The sequence below is a fragment of the Dermochelys coriacea genome, chromosome 2 (assembly GCF_009764565.3).
Source record: "Dermochelys coriacea isolate rDerCor1 chromosome 2, rDerCor1.pri.v4, whole genome shotgun sequence".
Classification (NCBI taxonomy): Eukaryota; Metazoa; Chordata; order Testudines; family Dermochelyidae; genus Dermochelys; species Dermochelys coriacea.
In genome coordinates, this window is record NC_050069.1 from 93387156 (window position 1) to 93408303 (window position 21148).

Here is a 21148-nt window from a genome sequence, read left to right on the forward strand (position 1 = left end):
GCACTTCAACCAAAACACACTGTTTTAGGTAAAATATAAAATAGATTATTAACTACAGAAAGCTAGATTTTAAGTGATTATAAGTAGCAGGCATAGAGATGGGAGTTTGTAACTTAAGAAACAAAAATAAATTCACAGTTTAAATTCTACAAACTAAACAGGATTTGAATCAAGACACGTCTCACCTTGGCAGATGGTACAAACAGGTCACAGATCGTCAATACACAGGCTGCGATTCTCCCCCAGTTCAAAGTCTTTGTCCTCCAGATGTGTTTTCAGATGTTAAGTTGTGGCAGGGAGTGACTCTAAGTGATGATGTCACTTCCCCTCTTTTTATAGTTTCTTCCAGCTTGCTGGAAAGATCTTTGCTGTGAGGTGGGTAGTCTGCCCCCATTGGTCAAGCAGTCTCCATTGTTTGTGTTCTCTCTGAGATAGTGGATTCTTTCCTTGATGGGTGTTGATGAGCCATTAACTGCTGTCTGGCTACTCCATTGTTGTACCTGAAAGGCTAGTTGTGCGTGTTCGCAACCTCAAAACATATTTCAGTCATGCACAGATAGCAAGACTTCATAATTTCACATACAATGATAGCCAAGAGGATAATAATATTCAACAGATCAAGATTTTTAAAATGATACAAGGCATACTTTGTAGGAAACATATCATTACATGACGACAGTAAGTATGGAGGTTCCAGGGTGCTGTTTTGAGGTACAGAGTGTCACACTTAGTTTGTGAATTTAAACTGATATAGTTAAACCAGTACAAAATACTGCAACTTTTTCATGTAGACAAGGTTGTAGTGGTATATAAAAATTTAAGTAAACTTTCACTAACACTTTACCCTACTGTGGTAGGTTGCTATCATCTTTTTACCTAGGGATAGAGGAGACTATGCTCAATTTTGGGACCTTGAGTGTCACCCACTTGCAGAACCTCACAGGAAACATAAACTAAGATTTCAACTTTCTGGAATGGTAAGTATCTGAACACCATAAGCTAATGTTCAGTATTTGTCCACATCACTTGCTAAAGTGGGATAAAATGTATACATATATATCACACTTCAAGACTGTGTGCTATTTGCCCAAAGCATATTATTAAGCACGTAATTAAATTTTAGAGTAAATCTTTAATTGCAGGTAGTCTCAGTTCTATTTTTCATAATCATTATTTTAAAAAGATATTACACACTTCTTGATCAACATAGCAATTTGAAGGTTTATATAACCAAAATGTTTACCTTACCCCAACTCTGGCATCTTATTTTGCATTTACTGTTTTGAAGGGAATTATGAAATACTTATCCCTTCTGGTATCTACCTGTTTAATGACAGATTTACCTCTTTTTGTGGGGCTTTAAATCCATGGACTTGTATTAAATCACTCGTAACTCCTGCAAAATAAGATAGTCTTAAAAAAGTAACGATATGTGTAAAAAAAATTGCATTAATTCAATATTACGGTTAATATTTAAAGATCCTAAGATCAGGAAAATAGCAGCAGGCTAGTGCGCTATACATTCACACCCCAGTTTGCGCCACCTTTTGTGCATGCATACTTTGTTGTCTGTGATAATCCCCTTAACATTAGGCAAAATGACAACACGGATTCTTAACAAATTTTCCAACTACAGTATTATAGCTATGGAAGAAAAGTAGGGGTATGTGCTAAATGCATCGCACGGTCAGATCATAAACATAATTTGATGGTTCATAATTTTTTGTTAATCACACTCTAGGATTGGTGCTCTGTTCTTGGAAACATACCAAAGCAGTAAAATATTTAGGGGCACTTGCCTGTTGACCCGTGGATCCAAATATTTTAACTCTGATTTACATAAAGGTCCAATCCTTCCATCAAATTTAAGTTCTTATCCACTTGCCCGTGAAGTGAGTCATGGACTAGTTCATCTGTCAGCATTTTTTGGCACATTTGGTTTACTTAATTTGAGTTGGTGAAAAAAATGTATTTAAATTATTTAAATTTTAGACCTCTTTGGTCTGTTTCCAGTATGAATGGTATGGAGAGGGTTAGGATTTAAGAGATGTACAGTCTGTGACCATAAGCTGTAGATTCAACTGTATGTATGGAGATTTAATCATTTCCCTGAACCAATAGCGTCTGGATCTGAGGGTCACCTATCTGACTCCAACTATAGGGCAAGCCTTTTATATTGGAGGCTACTTTGTTCTTCTGTGACAAAACGGAGTATCATCAGCTCAGTTTCTTTCTGGAACCGAATATTTCTCTGAGCAATAGACCCAATTCTCTGGTAGTGTAAGGTGTAAGTTAGAGCTATTGCTCAATTCAAACATGCCGAGATCGGGAAGCTGCAACCAGCATTCTTATGGCCTATCCAGACCCCACTTTGAGCTCATTCCAATGCATCCAATTGGACTTTGGGTAGGGTGGAGGATCCTACCCTGTGGGTTCAGTTACAAAGGAGAAGGGTGTAGCAAGAGAACAGCTTGATACTTTAAACGTCATGTATATATAAAAAAATATGTAACATTGGCTGTTGTACTTAAAAGGTTCTATGCTTTGGACCTTTCCTAGGACATGTAAGCAAAGTTTTGGGACCTTCCTTTTAGGGGACAGGATTGCTTCAATGCTAAGATTCCTTTCCTAGAAAAAGTTTATGGCAATGCAAACCAAGTCAGCAATCTGGATTTCTCCTAGTTTATGTTAAAAGGTGGACCCATTAAGTCCAGAGAAATGCAGTTCAGCCTAATACTCCTTTGTGCTGAAAAGATATTCAGACTCGGTCACCATAAATAAGTGCCGTAGACTTTTCTATAAAGTACTCATGGACTGATTCAGAGCTCTCAACCTTCAAGATATCCTACATCCATATCTCCAAAAGGAAATTGTGTGAGTGTAGAAACAAGTTGGGCGCCTACCTTTATCAATGCAAGGACTTGATGTGTAACTTAACTGGATCTCATGAATTTTAACAAATGTGCAGCTACCACAGCCAGTGTTCATTATCTAGGGCTAGTATCTGTACTTGGTACATTTGTTCATAAAGGCTCCTATTTTGTTCATTAGCATCTTTCATGTTTTCTATTCCCTTCTGAACTTCATTTTTCAGGCTACATGAGCTGACTTTAGTAGGATGTAATTTTAGGCTCAAAGGGTAGTTCAGCTTTTCTTCAAGATAAATCTGCATTTACAAATTTATATCATGATTGTCATACATCACCAAGAAAATCCAGTTAAGAATGGTTTTAGAATACCCTGATGGTGTATATACGTCCCACTATTTCTTGTGCTAGGCATAAGACAAGCACAGTGTCTCTGGTAAGCAGTTATTGTCCAGTTGTTCATTCTAAATATACTAGCTCTTCCCCAAACAGTTCGGGAAACATTGATGCAATGGCTGATTCCATCCATCATTTGAGGAATTCCTTTCATAAGGTGCCCCTCCCCCCCAAAACTTCTGTGATATAAAGATGCCATTACAGAAAAATAAACACATCTAGTTCAAAGCTTGTAGAAATCAAGAAAAGCCAAATTCCATAACAGTAATCTAGAGCCTTGAGCAATTCCTTCAACTCTCGTTGAACGTTATTAGTGGTCAATAAGGCTGTTAGCCTTTATGAGCAATATAGCAGCCATGTATTACTACTGCTTATAAAGCAGTAAGGTGGGGCTTGTTCCCCTCAGTTTTCAAAGCAATGTGCCTCTGGGAAATAGTGTATTCACAACCAGATCTTTCCATTAGCTCTCCACCTTGCTCAGAAAGAACATTTTTAGCAGAAAACATGAGATGTGTCAAGACCACTTAGAAAAGATCTATGAAAGAGCCTAAAGTAGAATGGCTGTTTAATCAAATAGGGTCATTAGCCATACATCTGTTTGCACCAAGGTCAACACAATTTCTGCTTCAGCTATTGAAGATCTTTCTTTTCTAGCAGATGTCTTTTTAATTAGGAAGAGAAGGCAAATGCAAGGTCATATCTAGGAAAAAACGAACATAGGTCACTTTTAAGATGAGGACTGTATCCTGAAATACAGTGACTCTGAAAAGAACTTGGGGGCTATGGTAGATATACAGCTAAATGTGAGTTCACAGCACAGTGCAATGACCAAGAGGGCTAAAGCGATCCTTGGATATATGAAGGGGGGAATAAAAGTTGGGAGTACAGAGTACATGTCTGCATAGGGCATTAGTGGGACCATTACGGGATTAGTGTACAGTTCTGATATCAGCACTTCAAAAATGTTGAAAAAACATATATAAATGTAAACATACCTTTTATACCCATTCTTGGACAACATCCCAATCAGAACCAGTGCCGCTTCCAGCGGCTCCCATTGGCCTGGAGCAGCGAACCGTGGCCAGTGGGAGCCGCGATCGGCCAAACCTGCGGACGTGGCAGGTAAACAAACCAGCCAGCCTGGAAAACCAGGGCTTTCCCTGCACAAGCTGCAGAACAAGTTTGGGAACGACTGTTCTGGAACAAACATTGTATGTATACCTTTATTTATATGCCAGGCCATAAATGTACATTATGGTTTTAGAAATACATTAAACAAGTTAAAAGACATGGTCCTTGCCCCAAACACCTTACAACTTAAACTGAGTAGGCAAACATACAGAAACATATAGAAATCACAAGGGAGTGGAGAAAGGAGATGAGAATTCAGACATTAAACCTCCTCCCCCAACACAAAGAGAAAAGATGTACAGCCATTTAGATGCCTGTTGCCTAGCTTAAGTGCATTAAAAATCATTTTTTCTTTTTAGAATTGCCATGTGTTTGTGTAACTTCATTTTTCTTTTCTTTAGTAACTGTTCAGTCTTGAATAATATTCACAATTAAATGTTACCCTAACATTGCTAAAAAAGGTAATGTACTTTTCATTTTTTAAAACTACATTTGTGTTTTGCATTTTTGAGAAAATAACTCAGTTAAGTAATTTTTTTTTTGTAACTAGGCATAAGTATTTAAGACTATTGGGGACTGTAAAGTCTCGGTTTTTATTATTATTATTATTATTACTCTTGTCCTAATAAATTCGTGCTTTAAAATATTTGACCAGTCAATTGACCAATTATTTTTTAGACCCATCAGAGGTAAGCTCTGTGTGGCAGGGACAGTACCTTGGTTCATTTGGTCAGGTTTTTTGGTTTTCATTTCTGATTATACGGTAAATAAAAATCCCAAAGATTAGTGATCTCAGCTACACTAGAGTTTCTCTAGGATGGTTTGGAGGGACAGTCTTATCGCTAAGTGCCCCAAAAAAATAGTTAACAGTCTCCAGTGACACTTGTTACGCAGATACATCAGATTCCTTGACTGACTATCCCCAAGATTTAGCAGAATGCCTGGATTAGACAAACCTGTGGTGAATCCTACCTCCTTGCAATGATGCCCTTGTGCCCTTGTGGCACATTTCAAAATGACTGCACATAATTCTTTTTTTATTTGTCGGTCAAGTCCTGCTTTTCTGGTAATTACTTCTGAAAGACTGATGAGCAACTATATTAACAGAAGTCAGTTCTGCTTCTATGAGGACAATTTTGTCCTCACATCTTGAGAAACACTTCTGCCAAAGGTGTATGCATCTTTTTAATCTTCCCAGGAGATAAATACCATCATCTTTTGTATCTTCAGTATCCTTTGAAAAATTGTCATAACAGGATGGTCATAGAACTCTAGAAGATATATTGAGCATATGGAGTACATGCATCTATCATATTACTCCTGGGGGAATTCTGCACCATTGCAGATGCACAGAATTTGTCCCGGGCAGATTTCTTTGTTTCCCCGCAGAAAAATGATTTTCTGACAGGGAAGAAAAGGGAAGCCATAAAAACCATCATGCGACCCTCCCCAGCAGTATGTTTCAGGTGCCCAGAGCAGCTGGCAGAGAGGTAAATTACTGTGGGGCAGGGCGTGGGACTGGGGAAGACCCAACTGGTCGGTCCTACCCTGCAGCAGGCTCAGCTGCTAGTCCTGAGTGGGCTGGGGAGGACGGGACTTCCTCTTCCCCTGCACAACATCCGGGGTCAAACCCACTCCCAGATTTCTCCCCCAGCTTCAGGAAGCTCTGCAAATCTCCAGCCCATGTGCTTCCTGCACCCATTGCTCCTCAGCTGCAGGGGAAGGGATCCCTGTACAGGGAGCTGCTCTCCCATCCATCCAGATCCTCTTGCCAAGCCACCCCTCTTCTCCCAATGAGCCCCCCCCTGCACCTGGACCACCCTGATGAGACACCTGCACTCAGATCCTCACTCCACCAAGCCCCAACTAACTGCATCTGGATCCCCAACCCACTAAGCACCATTCCCCCAGCATCTGGACCACCCACTGAGCCCTCCACACCTGGACCCCCCTGACAAGCTGTCTCTCCACACCCAGGCCTCCCGAGCTGAGCCCCAACCACCTTCACCTGGACCCTCCCGCAGAATCCCATTACCATTGCACCCAGAACCCCCCAACAAGCCCCTGTGCATCCAGTTCCCCCTGCACCCGATCCACCACTGAGGTGCCTGCACCCAGATTGCCCCGCACAGAACCCTCTCAACCCACACCTGGATCCCTCTACACTAAGCCTCTCTACATTTGGATCCTGCCTTGCTGGGCCTGCCAGATGCAGGCACGCAGGGACAGGAGCCTGGGGTGTTTCTGAGGCAGGCCCAGTCCTCGGTCCTCAGAGTAGCTGCTGACAAGGTATATGCCAAGCAATGCAGAACTTAACACCCAGAAAATCATTCCTTTAAGGGAGTCTAGGCTCCACATGCAAGGTCCCAGGAGGAATTGTGGGCCAGAAATATTTTTGTCAGAGAATTTTCATAACCATGCTATGATCCTCATACAGTTCATTATCAAACTTTGCAAAGTAGGTTTCTGTTCCTCTATGAAGACCACCTCTTACTGGAAAATGCTATATGGTTATGGCTTGCTTTCCAAATTAGAAATCTCTCACGTTATGTACAAATGTATATTTCTATCTATCCTACTTTAATAATGTTGGTTTTAGCCTTTCCATCCCTGCTGCTTTGTTTCATTGATCACTCTGCCATTTGTAGAATATGAAGGGAGAAACGGCAGCAGAACAGAAAATTCTTAGCACAATCTCCTCTGTTAGCAGCTTCTCTCTTCATTCTAACCACGGGGATGGCTTGTTGCAGGACCAGAATGATAATTTGTAACATTTGGAAATATTTTCTCTAAAGGGCAAATTATACACATGTTGCGTTAATGTTAATACAATTTCAGGTTCTTGTTTTTGTATTAACCAGCTGTTCTTTCAATGCTGTAAAGACTAACTTTTCTGGTGGCCAGACTTGAGGGGTGGGACTTCAAGGAACAACTTCTGAATTCCATAGGGAAAAGTCATGGCCTGTTTGTAGCAAATGAGGGAAGTTGCTCACAAAGAATTAATGTTAAGAAATCCATTCATTTACTGCAACCCTCATAATTTGCCTAGAGAGGTAAAATTTCATGTTGTGGCTAAGATGATAAATAGTTCATCGAGAGGCTGAAGCCACTTAAGAAGTAATCTCATTTGTACTCCATGGTGAGACGTTCCACAGGGAAACCTACTGTCCAAATGGATCAGTTACCAACAATCTTGGAATAGTTTACTGCTGTGAAGTGGTTTTACAGGCATGCAAGCATGGAATATGATTCCTGCAGAGGCAATGTATTTCAAAGAACAATAAATAAATTCCCTTCTTCTAAAATATTGTAAAACTGCAGCACAAACCATGAGCTAATATTTTCAATAAAGCAAAAACACTATTCAGGTTGAGCAATATTTTGGGAATGATGTAAATGTCACTTAATATTTGGAATAAAGTTAAACATTAACTGTAGGGGTTTTTTTACCAATAGGGTGCTAAAACAGAAAATGAAGATGTAAATGCAAAAGTTTCCACATGTGCCCTAATAAAAACTGAAATTCCAGTTATGCCAAGAAGAAGAGCTGGCTCTGAAGCTTCTGCACTTAAAACTGGGTACGTATATTTTTAGTTTAAAAAAAAAAGTGAATAGTTGAGAACACTTGTGTGGCAGACCTCTTCTATGATTCTTAGCCTTTCGCCACTCATAAGCAAAGTTGCCGTATTTTCATTAGTTCAAAACTAGCTGTGTGTGAGGTTGTGATTTGCTATTATGGGACAACTGGTGCAGGCATTAGAACCACTTTGAAGTGTGAAACCTTTTAATGCACTCTTCACCAGCACCATCTTTATCTAATGATTTCTAATAAGATGCATTTTCGCAATATTTGTCTAGCTTTCTCCTTTGTTTCTTTCCCTTTTTGCCGATCAGGGCTTGTCTACATGGTGCATTAATCCTCACTAGATGGGTGTAAATTATAGTGGGCACTAATGTGTTGCATGGTAATTGGCTCGTGTGGGCCCTGCAGGCACACACTAAATGTTCCCTAGTGCACATTAATGTACTACTGTTTGAAATGGAACACATGGGCCAGTTAGTGCACAACGTGCTAGTGCATGCTACCATTTATATCCCTCTAGTTTGAATTAATTCACCATGTTGATGAGCTCTCGGTGTTTGTTCTCCCTCTTTAGTTTTCCCCAGGTTCTTGAAAGTATTTCTATTCCTATTCTCATCTGGAGTTAGTTACAAGAGCCCAGGATATTTCCAAAACTTCACATATTTAGATAAGTGCAAATCACCAATGGAATCCAGTTGCCCTTGGTTTGCTATTCCAGAGCAGTCCCTCCATTTGTATTCTGCATGTCTGGTTTGAGCTTGCTGCAGTTTTGCTGCTTTTCTCAGTCAATTACCCAGAGTTGAAAGTAGCATTTGATTCCTAATTGGGTTTTAGGCCTGGACATAATTCTCATACATGCCTTTCCCTCAAAAATGATTTTCCCCAAGATCACTGTACTAATTTTTCCCTGTCATCGTCCAACCTTCAAAGATTGAAATGGTAGATGTGAAACACAATGAAATATGCACTTCCTTTTTATGGGAGTGAACTGATCCCTGGTGCACATATGGAAATGTTCATCTCCCAAGTCTCCAGTGAAGCATATGGGCACAACTCAAGGCTGTGATAGTATAAAGTAAATTATTCTGATTACTTCTTTACCACAGTACTCCTCTAAATTGTAATCTCTTAATTAACTGAAAGTGCCAAATAGTAGCCCGAAAAGCCCTTAGAATGGCACTGTACTGCTTTAAAACTGACAGAATCTTACAGCCCAATATCTTATAAGAACAAATTACCTTTGACTTTCCAGTGATTCTGAATGTATTTCTATTTTGGAACTGCTTTTCAAACCATTTGATAGGAAACTGTCGGTACATCCAGACCATGTGATATAAATAGGAAACTTAATGATTTTAAACCTATTTGAAAAACAGGCAAAATGAAGTAATTCGAGGAGTGTATGCCCGAGAAGATCATTACACATTTCTACCAACCAGAGTTGGGGAATCAAGCACCTTAAAAGTCAATTTGCGAAATAATACTTTTATTACTCATATGGTAAGTTTTTGACACTTTAACTTTAAATGTTTTGAATTTTATAAATAAAGTTTAAAAATTGCACTTAATTACCTGAACAATATCTAACCATTTTCTTTTCTGATATTTTCATTAACCTTTGATACTAAGAATTTTGTTTTAAGATGATCTAATGCTCGGTGCATTAATAGAAACTATTGGTTCCAAACTTCATACTCTTAAATCTTTATATATTCAAAGAAAGTTCACTTTTATAGGCTTCTTACAACTTTTTAGTTTTTCTTTTGCTTGTTGACTCTTAATTATCAAGAGTTTTAAGAATCAAGAGTTTTCTGAATAGCATACTTAAACTATCACCTCTTTCAGCTGTTTTATAGGCTTGTTGTAGTCTAATTTTTAAAACTAATTTAATGTTTTAAGTCCTGCAGTGTGATTTTTAACTTATTCATTATGTATAAAGTTGGCTATGTTCCATTCTTAAATCTTGGCTTTTTCTTTAAAGTTATATCTAAGTCATGAGTTGTATTGATGTGTGTGCTAAAATAGTGACAGTAGTGCTTGCCTGTTGATTTTTAAAGTTTCATATTAAATTGCAGCTGAAGTTTGTAAATCCCAGAGAGCCTTTCTACATCAAGCACTCGAAATATTCTTTGAGGTGAGTTAAGTGTGTATTAAAATTTTACTCAGAAACATTAGATGTTTCAAAACAAACCTAAGCTATTTTGTTAAGTAAAGCTCTGTAACTAGTAAGGATATATCATGCTGAAATATAGACTTACAGTCCACTTTCGGACTTGAGTAAACTTCAACATTTTGACCTTCTAGTTAAAATGTATATTTTTGCACAATCTTAACCAAATCTTAATCTTAAAGATGGGAAAAGTGAGCATAAAGCAAGATCAGAGTGATACAGTGGAACAGCCTGGATTAAACCTAGGTCTCCTGACTCCTAGTCCAACATCCTGTCCTCTGATCCATGCTATAACACCAGATTGTACACCACCTGGGTTTTTTTTTCTTGGTGGTCTTTTATCAAAATAGTGACCAGGACCAAACCTGTATAGCTAATGAGATCTGACAAGCTCAGTCTGAAGTGGTAAAACTGCCCGCAAAAAACAGGATAATTTAATAGCTCTTCAGAAAGAACGACCATGCCACATCAGAGATCTACTTAAGTATCTCAGAAACACTATAAAGTATATTGTCAGAAAGCTATTCATCGTATTTGCTGTGATATACTGAGGATCAGATGCACTCTTACTTAAAGCAAAGATATAGACATGGTCTTTAAAGGTGGTAGAAAAAATTAACTCATGAATTGCATTTATTTTACTCTTTTGTTTAATAACGTCCTAGAAGTTTAGTTTTCCAACCAATTGTGATGCTTTTCCATTTGCAAATATTGTCTTTGTCTAAGTTTCTAGTTTTTCTTATTTGCAGCATAAGTCAGCATAATTTTTTGGAAGAACTCTGCAGTTTCGGAGCACAAAGCATTGCAGAACTTATTCTGGCTTAGAGTATGTCTACACTACGAAATTAGGTTGATTTTATAGAAGTTGATTTTTAGAAATCGATTTTATACAGTCGATTGTGATGTCCTCACTAAGCGCATTAAGTCAGCGGAGTGCATCCTCACTACTATGGCTAGCATCGACTCATGGAGCAGTGTACAGTGGGAAGCTATCCCACAGTTCCCGCAGTCTCCGCTGCCCATTAGAATTCTGGGTTAAGCGCCCAATGCCTGATGAGGCAAAAACATTGTCGCGGGTGGTTTTGGGAACATGTCATCAGTCTCCCCTCCCTTCCTGAAAGCAACTGCAGACAATTATTTTGTGCCTTTTTTCCTGGGTTACCCATGGAGACACCGTAGCACGGCAAGCATGCAGCCTGCTTAGCTCACTGCTGCTGTTGCGAGCATTGTAAACACCTTGCGCATTAGCAGTATGTGCAGAACAGCAGTAGCAGTATGTGCAGAACCTGGCTAAGAGACAGCATCACGAGGACAATTGTGAAGAGGACATGGACAAAGACATTCCTGAAAGCACGGGAGGTGGCAGTTGGGACATCATGGCAGCAGTGGGGCTGATTCTGGGCCTGGCAAACAAGCATAGCCTGGTGGGACCGCATAGTCTTGCAGGTATGGGGTGATTCTCAGTGGCTGTGAAACTTTCGCATGCGTAAGGCCATTTTCCTGGAACTCTGAGTTGCTTTCCCCTGCTGTGAAGCGCAGGAATACCAAGATGAGAGCTGCCCTGACAGTTGAGAAGCGAGTGGTGATAGCCCTGTGAAACCTTGCAACGTCCGACTGCTACTGGTCAGTCGGAAATCAATTTGGAGTGGGCAAATCTGCTGTGGGGACTGCTGTGATTCAAGTAGGCAATGCAATCACTGATGTTCTGCTATCAAGGGAGTGACTCTGGGAAATGTGCAAGTCATAGCGGATGGCTTTGCTGCAATGGGTTCTCCTAACTGTGGTGGAGCGATAGATGGAACGCATATCCCTATCTTCGCACCCGACCTTGCCAACCAGCACATAAACTGCAAGGGGTACCTCTCAATGGTGCTGCAAGCACTGGTGGATCACAAGGGACATTTCACCGACATCAACGTGGGATGGCTGGGTAAGGTGCATAGGGCTTGCATCTTTAGGAACTCTAGGCTGTTTGAGTAGCTGCAAGAAGGGACTTACTCAGACCAGAAAATTACTGTTAGGGATGTTGAAATGCCAATAGTTATCCTTGGAGACCCCGCCTACCCCTTGCTCCTATGGCTCATGAAGCTATACACAGGCAGCCTGGACAGTAGTAAGGAGCAGTTCAACTATAGGCTGAGCAAGTGCAGAATGGTGGTAGAATGTGCCTTTGTACATTTAAAAGCTCACTGGCGCTGTTTGCTGACTAGATTAGACCTCTGTGCAACCAATATTCCTATTGTTGTTATTTACTGCTTGCTGTGTGCTCTCTAATATTTGTGAGAGTAAGGGGAAGACGTTTATGGCAGGGAGGTTGAGGCAAATTGCCTGACTGCCAATTTTGAACAGCCAGACACCAGGGGCGATTAGAAGAGCACAGCTAGACGCGCTGCATATCAGAGAGGCTTTGAAAACCAGTTTCATGACTGGCCAGGCTATGGTGTGACAGTTGTGTGTGTTTTTCCTTGATGCAAACCCGCCCCCTTTGTTGATTTTTTTAATTCCCTGTAAGCCAACCACCCTCCCCCCTTCGATCACAGCTGGCAAAGGAAATGAAGTCACTATTGTTTTGAAACCATGCATTCTTTCTTTATTAATTTAAAAAAAAAAAAAAGGAGATAACAGATAAGATAGTCCGGGTGGAGTGGGGGAGGAGGGAAGGACAAGGGCACATTGCTTATTGTAGCCACACTACAAATCAAAACTGTTTGAATGACAGCCTTCTGTTGGATCATCCTCTGGAATGGAGTGGCTGGGTGCCCGGAGCCTCCCCCCGCCCCCTCCTCGCATTCTTGAGCATCTGGGTGAGGAGGATATGGAACTTGGGGAGGAGGGCAGGCGGTTGTACAACGAATGCAGCGGCAGTCTTGTGCTTTTGTTGGCTTTCAGATGCCTGAGCATGTCAGTTTGCTCCCCCATTAGCCTCAGCATTCAATCCTGCCTCTTCTCATCGCACTCACTTAATGCTTTCCTGGACTCTGCTACTGACTGCCTCTATGCACTCAGCTGTACGCTATCAGTGCAGGAGGAAAATATATCACGAGTGCGTTTTTTTCGCCTTCTAATCTGCGATAACCTCAGGGACAGAAATGATAGGGGGAGTATAGAAACATTTGCACCTGCAGGGGGATATAAAGGGAGAGTAAAATGTAAGATGATACATTTCTGAGAACAAAAGGGAGACTCTTTCACGGTAAATCAAGCAATTCACAGCAGACTGCACATGTGCTTTAGGTACAAGATCGCATTTTGTCTTTTATATCGAGCACCTGCCAGTATGGTGACACATCACACATGGCTGGGCAACAGAATTTGGTTTCCAGGCAGCCATGGTAAGCGAAAGGGTACATGGGTTTGGCTTCTAACACCTTCATAACATATGGGAGTGTTTTCAAACTGCAGCGTCCTCCTTTCCCACAGCAAGCAATGCCGGTTGGGTTTGCCATTTAAAAGGAGGGGCTATGGTTTTCGGGTGGATGTGCAGCACACACCTCCCCCCACCTCTCCACATGGCTATTTGGGATGATCCCTTCACCCCTCCCTCCACCGCTTGGCTATGGGATGATCCTTTTTAGCCAAGCGCAAACTGCCCAGCATGGACGGGGTCCTTTTACTGTTCCCTTACAGAAATTCCCGTTTCAACCAGGTGACCATGAATGATATCACTCTCCTGAGGCTAACACAGAAAGATAAAGATCGAATGTTGCTTGAATGCGACCAAAACCCAGGACTATTCGCTGCCATGCTTTGTGCTGCAATGATTCCAGACTACTTGCTACTGGCTTGGCGTGGTAAAGTGTCCTACCGTGGAGGACGAAATAAGGCAGCGCTCCTCAGAAACCTTCTGCAAAGGCTTTGAGTAGCTCCAGGAGAGCTTTATGGAGATGTCCCTAGAGGATTCCTGCTCCATCCCCAGACACGTTAACAGACTTTTCCAGTAGCTGTACTGGCCGCAAATGCATCCCAAGTCTTCATGGCAAATCAAACATTAAACACTATTGCTTTTAAACCCTGTACTGTAGTTACAAATGTGCACTCACCGCCTTCAGGTTTGGGGATCCGTCTTGGGCGGGTATTGGCTCCAGGGTGATGAAAAGGTCCTGGCTGCTGGGAAGAATGGATTCACCGCTTTCCTGCTGTGCATTCGCCGCCTCCTTCTCTTCCTCATCCACAAAATCCTCCTCCCTGTTGCGTGAAACTCCCCTCTTGCAGGTGTCCTTGGACAGTGGTGGGGTAGTGGTAGGGTCCCCCCCCCAGAATGCCATGCAGCTGATCATAGAAGCAGCATTAAGGGGCTCTGACCCAGAGCGACCGTTAGCCTCCTTTGTCTTTTGGTAGGCTTGCCTGAGCTCCTTGACTTTCACTTGGCACTGCTGTGTGTCCCTGTTGTAGCCTCTGTCCAGCATGCCCTGTGCGATTTTGGCACACACATATATTAGCATTTCTTCTTTTTGATCGGCTTTTGGCCTGCACAGATTCTTCTCCCCATACAGCAATCAGATCCAGTGTCTCCTGTTCGCTCCATGATGGAGCTTGTTTACAATTCTGGGGGGACTGCATGGTCACCTGAGCTGCTGAACTTGCCACACTGACCAAACAGGAAATGAAATTCAAAAGGTCCCGGGGATTTTCCTGTGTACCTGGCTAGTGCATCAGAGTTGAAAGTGTTGTCCAGAGCGGTCACATTGGAGCACTCTGGGATAGCTCCTGGAGGTCAATAATGTTGATTTGCATCCACACTACCCCAAATTCGACCCAGCAAGGTAGATTTTAGCACTACTCTCCTCGCTGGGTAGTACAGAAGTCGATCTTAAGAGCCCTTTAGGTCGACGGAACGGGGTTGCTTGTGTAGACCTCTGTTTTCACTAACAAGGTCAGCTCCCAGACTGCTGTGCTGGGCATCACAAAATGGGGAAGAGATGGCCAGCCCTCTGTAGAGATAGAGGTGGTTAGGGACTATTTAGAAAAGCTGGACGTGCACAAGTCCATGGGGCCGGACGAATTGCATCCGAGAGTGCTGAGGGAATTGGCGGCTGTGATTGCAGAGCCCTTGGCCATTATCTTTGAAAACTCGTGGCGAACGGGGGAAGTCCCGGATGACTGGAAAAAGGCTAATGTAGTGCCCATCTTTAAAAAAGGGAAGAAGGAGGATCCTGGGAACTACAGGCCGGTCAGCCTCACCTCAGTCCCTGGAAAAATCATGGAGCAGGTCCTCAAAGAATCAATCCTGAAGCACTTAGAGGAGAGGAAAGTGATCAGGAACAGTCAGCATGGATTCACCAAGGGAAGGTCATGCCTGACTAATCTAATCGCCTTTTATGATGAGATTACTGGTTCTGTGGATGAAGGGAAAGCAGTGGATGTATTGTTTCTTGACTTTAGCAAAGCTTTTGACACGGTCTCCCACAGCATTCTTGTCAGCAAGTTAAGGAAGTATGGGCTGGATGAATGCACTATAAGGTGGGTAGAAAGCTGGCTAGATTGTCGGGCTCAACGGGTAGTGATCAATGGCTCCATGTCTAGTTGGCAGCCGGTGTCAAGTGGAGTGCCCCAGGGGTCGGTCCTGGGGCCCGTTTTGTTCAATATCTTCATAAATGATCTGGAGGATGGTGTGGATTGCACTCTCAGCAAATTTGCGGATGATACTAAACTGGGAGGAGTGGTAGATACGCTGGAGGGGAGGGATAGGATACAGAAGGACCTAGACAAATTGGAAGATTGGGCCAAAAGAAATCTAATGAGGTTCAATAAGGATAAGTGCAGGGTCCTGCACTTAGGATGGAAGAATCCAATGCACCGCTACAGACTAGGGACCGAATGGCTCGGCAGCAGTTCTGCGGAAAAGGACCTAGGGGTGACAGTGGACGAGAAGCTGGATATGAGTCAGCAGTGTGCCCTTGTTGCCAAGAAGGCCAATGGCATTTTGGGATGTATAAGTAGGGGCATAGCGAGCAGATCGAGGGACGTGATCGTTCCCCTCTATTCGACACTGGTGAGGCCTCATCTGGAGTACTGTGTCCAGTTTTGGGCCCCACACTACAAGAAGGATGTGGATAAATTGGAAAGAGTACAGCGAAGGGCAACAAAAATGATTAGGGGTCTAGAGCACATGACTTATGAGGAGAGGCTGAGGGAGCTGGGATTGTTTAGTCTGCAGAAGAGAAGAATGAGGGGGGATTTGATAGCTGCTTTCAACTACCTGAAAGGGGGTTTCAAAGAGGATGGCTCTAGACTGTTCTCAATGGTAGCAGATGACAGAACGAGGAGTAATGGTCTCAAGTTGCAATGGGGGAGGTTTAGATTGGATATTAGGAAAAACTTTTTCACTAAGAGGGTGGTGAAACACTGGAATGCGTTACCTAGGGAGGTGGTAGAATCTCCTTCCTTAGAGGTTTTTAAGGTCAGGCTTGACAAAGCCCTGGCTAGGATGATTTAACTGGGACTTGGTCCTGCTTTGAGCAGGGGGTTTGGACTAGATGACCTTCTGGGGTCCCTTCCAACCCTGATATTCTATGATTCTATGACTATCCACTATAAAATCGACCTAATGCAGCTAAATTTGACCTAACCCTGTAGTGTAGACCAGAGTATGCATGCCCTTTAAAAAAAAAAAAAATACTTGTAGGAAACTCCTTAATTGTCCCATAAACCTTTTTTTAATAGAAAGCAAGTTAATATTTTATTTAGTGTTGGCTTATACGTTTTAAGTGCTTCTGTATGGAAGCTAGTCAGTTAAATTAGATTACTTCCCAGTACCATATCCAATTAATGTTAAATGGTAATTGCATAGCAAACTGCATTTGCTGAAAGTGGGACTGTAAGGCTTAAGAAAATATAATAGAATGTGTGTTCTTACATCTACTCTTCAGACCAAGAAGTGTCACACAGTGAAACAATCATACATTGTAGTGGTATGATTTTTTTTTAAAGAACAATTTGTAGAAGCAACAGTGTATCCTGTGTGAACAGTCTTTCAAATGTTAAATATGGCAACAAAATTTCAGGGTTTTGTTTGTACCGGTGTTTGATTTTTCCAGGTGCAGTTGTGAGCTTGGTTTTCTTCAACTGGCCATGTGTGTGCACATAGAAAAAGTTCAGCTGTACTGATTCTTTATTACAATCAGTCTAATTTAAGTTAGCTACCAATGTAATCCAAATGCAAAACCTTGGTATAAAACTGCGATGAGAAGAGAAGCAATTTTTATTCTTTTCATCCAAACAAGGCAGAGCACAAATTTTTTTTTATTGACTGTAGGGTATTTCATTTGGCTAATAGAGGATGTAAGTACTGATGAGGAAAGGAAGGAGGAACATCTGACCAGAACTTAAATTCATAAGAAGAACTTTCAAGAAGGGGCTCACAAATATCTTAGATCTATGCAGCAAAGTGAATATTCTGAAGATCCCTTTGAGGTCATCTTGTTAAACATTTGGATAGAATAGTAAAGCATTAACTTGACTCCTTTTTATTGCTTAGATAATTCTCAAGTGTAAAATAACAAGGATCTTTTAGTTGTCCATGATTTTCACATTTGACCGTTGTATTTAAATTTTATTCCTAGAGGTATGGATTATGATGGTTTGTGGGAGAGGAAGACACGAAGACCATTAAATATATATCAAATAGAATCTGCCAGCCAATCAAATTGCTGGGCAGTAGACACACATTTAATAGGAGAAACCACCTTATGCTCATGAACTAGTTTTAATCCTTTATTTTTGTGTTCCAATATTGCTTACTGTGAAAAGTATCTATCAGTTATCACAGCTACAACAACACTGCATCATTATCATTCTTGGTATTCTGAGCAGTGTGTCACTATACCTTGCCATCTAGAACATTGTTCCTCAATGTAAAGGGGTTCACTCACCACAGGTGTACCTCCTGGTGGCCAGGTGTGGCATAGCAGCTGTCTCTCCCTCTGGCACCCCCTGCTGACAATTCCTCTGGAGCTGTGGTGGTCTCTCTTCCATAACTCCGCCCTCTGGCCAGGTCATGATATTTATGTCTGTCCCTTTCAATGTAACAAAGTTCAACAAACAAAAGTCCAATAGATAATTCCAAGACCTTGTGTCAGATCTCTGGCACCTGACTCTGGGCTCGTGCCACTTTGCCAGTGGCTGGTAGGGGGAACCTAGGCACTCTGTGCACACTGGGTTCCAGCCCAGGGACCCTATAGTGAGCAGCCAGGGTCTGCACAGTTCCACCCCTTACTGCTGTTTCTCTGGTCTTCCTCCTATCCAGTCTCTCTTCCCTGCAACTTCTCTGGTTTGACCCTTGGGGGTAGGAAGCCAGGGCTTATTCACCCCTCTGGGTTTCCTCTTTACCACCTCGCTGTTCCCAGAGAATGACTGCAGACTCTGTCCCTGCAGCCCTCTTCTGCTACAAACTTCCTCTTCTTACAGTAACTAGCCTGCTCCTGCCCAGCTGGGCTTCTTGTTCCAATGGTTTCCTCACAAAAAAGGAGTCAGGAGCATTGAGACCCATCCCGGATCTGAAATCAACTGATTAGTCTCAAAATAAGTTCCAAGTGATATCTAACTAATTCTACCTCTTTAGAAAAGTGTGTGTGCAGGACCTTAAGGATGCTTGCATTCATTATGGTGCAGTAGTAGTATACCTGAATTTCATCCAACTTGCACTCTAACAAAAAAAAAAAAAAAATAACATGATCTTGACCTTGGCAGAGTTGAGGCACAATAACTTTGCAAATGCATGGAATATGTGACAGATCTGCTTATAACGGATTTAAAAGCACGAGATGTTACTGTTACGTTTTTTGAGTTAAAGTATGAGTTTGAAGTTGGGGTATCTGTTGCTTTTGGATATCTGGAGATGAAAGTGAAAACCTTATGGAGGATTGTAGTGTGTTACTGATAGTGTTGTAGGCAATGTGAAGGTGGAAAGAAATGCACAAGTCTTTCCCCTTATTTTCAGCCTTTTTAGGTTTTGTGTTTATGGAGTGTTTCCAGCTGCAATCTCAATTGTCAGTAAATGTAGTTGGTTGGCTAACATAAAACTAAATCACAGCTGTGAGAAGTAATACATAGTGCTAATACTCTATCTGTAGATCTAAAAGCATTTTACAAATGCTGATGAAGTATCTTCACCTGGATCTCTTTGGTGAAGTATCTTTGAAGATGGGTAAACTGAAGCACAAAGGTTGACTTACTGAAGGTTGTATAATAAATCTGTGTCAAAGGTGGGGAATAGAACCCAGATCTATGCTCTAATCACACAGTTCGGTGAATCAAGTGTTTTTTGTTTTGTTTCTAAACTGGAGGGAAATATAGCTTGAACAAGAGCAGCATAAGAGCTTCCATGCAAAGAGAAAGATTGAATTGGTAGAGAAGAAGGTAGGTGAAAGGTGAGAATAATGTAAGGAAGAAATGGGTTTAGACTGACATAGGATTAAGTGGATGAGAGCACAGACTGCTGTGGGGGTCTATGAGGGGAGAAAACTGCACAGATGAGAGAGATGAAACTCAAAAGAGAGTAAACCAAAGAATGGTCTATCCTGGTAGGTGGTGACTTTGTGAATTTAATCTTTTAAGAGTTTTACAACACACTGCTACATTCAAGTTCAGATTCCTCATTTTTTTTCAGGATCCCTATTGCTTTGCTTATGTTATATAGTGAATCATGTCTTGATGATGATGCAAAATGTCTGATTATGTGAATTGCTTTTACATGGTTCCTTTTAAATTACATTTTCTGTTTTAGTGATCAATTGATGTACATATGAAGTTTGTTTGCAAAATTCTTTCTAAACTAAAAGCAGGCACTATTACTACTTTCTAATAAGGCTTCCAAACTGTCAATATTATAGCAGAGATAGAGAACAGTTTTTCTTCAGATACGCCAGCAACAGTAGCTATCCAAGTATTGTAGTATTTTGACTGGCTGATAGGAGAGCTGTAACTTTATATTTCTAACACTTAACACCAGTAATGTGAACTTTAAAAAAGATAACACAATGCTATCTCCAGGTCTCTTCTCAGAAAGCATAATAAACTGGAAAAATATTTGTATGCCTAGCAAGATTTGGTTTGTAGCATTAGTGACATTAATAACTAACAAATCTCCTTTTTACAGATCCCAGCATTATATCAACCTGCCAGTCCAGTTCAAGCCAAAGTCAGCAGGCAGATTCGAAGGTCTGTTGGTTGTGCACATAGACAAATATGGCAGTCTTGGTATTCGATTACTTGGTGAAGCTCATGCAAAAGAGTAATTGGAGAGCAGCTTTATTAATAATCCAGACTAAATTATTGAAGTATTGATGTAATATTTTCCTTACCAATTTACTAATTTTTTGTACATCATGATGCTACTTTTGTGTAAAATCTTTTGTAAGTTAAATTGAGGTGATTGTGAAAACAAAGATTCGTTTGTTAAACATTCTAAAATGAGGATAAATCACTTTGTATGCTTAAAATTATCATGTTCTATCTTATATTTCTGCATCTTTTTATAAGGGAGAAAAGTGTTCTATTTTTTTCATTGATTATGATTTGCTAAATACAGATTATTTTAAATTTAGTTAATTCAGAAATAAATTTGTAATTCATACTTTTTAATAAACTTATTTTTCACGTGAATAATAATGTCTTGAGTTTTTTAGAGTGCCCATCACTGTAGTTTCCAAATATTATATAGCTTAAATCCAAAATTGTCGTTAATCCCCACAGCAATTTCACTTCTATTGATACTGGGATCCTTCATAAAATACTTACACAAACATACAAAATCTCAAATTGAGGGGGACTCCCATCTATATGCAGTTTAAGGGCTAGCAAATATCAACAATTGAGGACTAAAAATTTGGAATATGAAAAAAAAAAACCCTCTGAAGATATCTAGTACAGTGCCCTTAACAGCTCTAGTACAATTATATCCCAGGTATGCAGTTCCCTTAAGCATCATGAAGATATTATTAAACCTAAATACCCCTGCTGGGCTTAATTACAGGATTAATTACATGGCACTCAAACTCAGGA

General features: G+C 41.0%; 1 protein-coding gene across 13 annotated transcripts in view; it reads left to right on the top strand.

Annotated features, from left to right (window-relative positions):
• The window catches only part of CEP192 (centrosomal protein 192), a 199919-nt gene extending 179170 nt beyond the window's left edge, over nt 1-20749 (top strand). For 11 of the 13 annotated variants that reach the window (XM_038390165.1, XM_038390163.2, XM_038390166.2 and 8 more), the window contains 5 exons: nt 858-977; nt 7851-7972; nt 9354-9477; nt 10053-10111; nt 20244-20749. In XM_038390165.1, coding sequence (XP_038246093.1) covers nt 858-977; nt 7851-7972; nt 9354-9477; nt 10053-10111; nt 20244-20382 — 564 coding nt within the window. In that variant the 3' untranslated portion in view covers nt 20383-20749. Of the gene's footprint in view, nt 1-857; nt 978-4795; nt 4861-7850; nt 7973-9353; nt 9478-10052; nt 10112-10896; nt 10974-20243 lie in introns of those variants that run through there. The other 2 variants (XM_043508139.1, XM_043508142.1) reach the window with 2 other exon arrangements.
• The last annotated feature ends 399 nt before the right edge of the window (nt 20750-21148 follow it).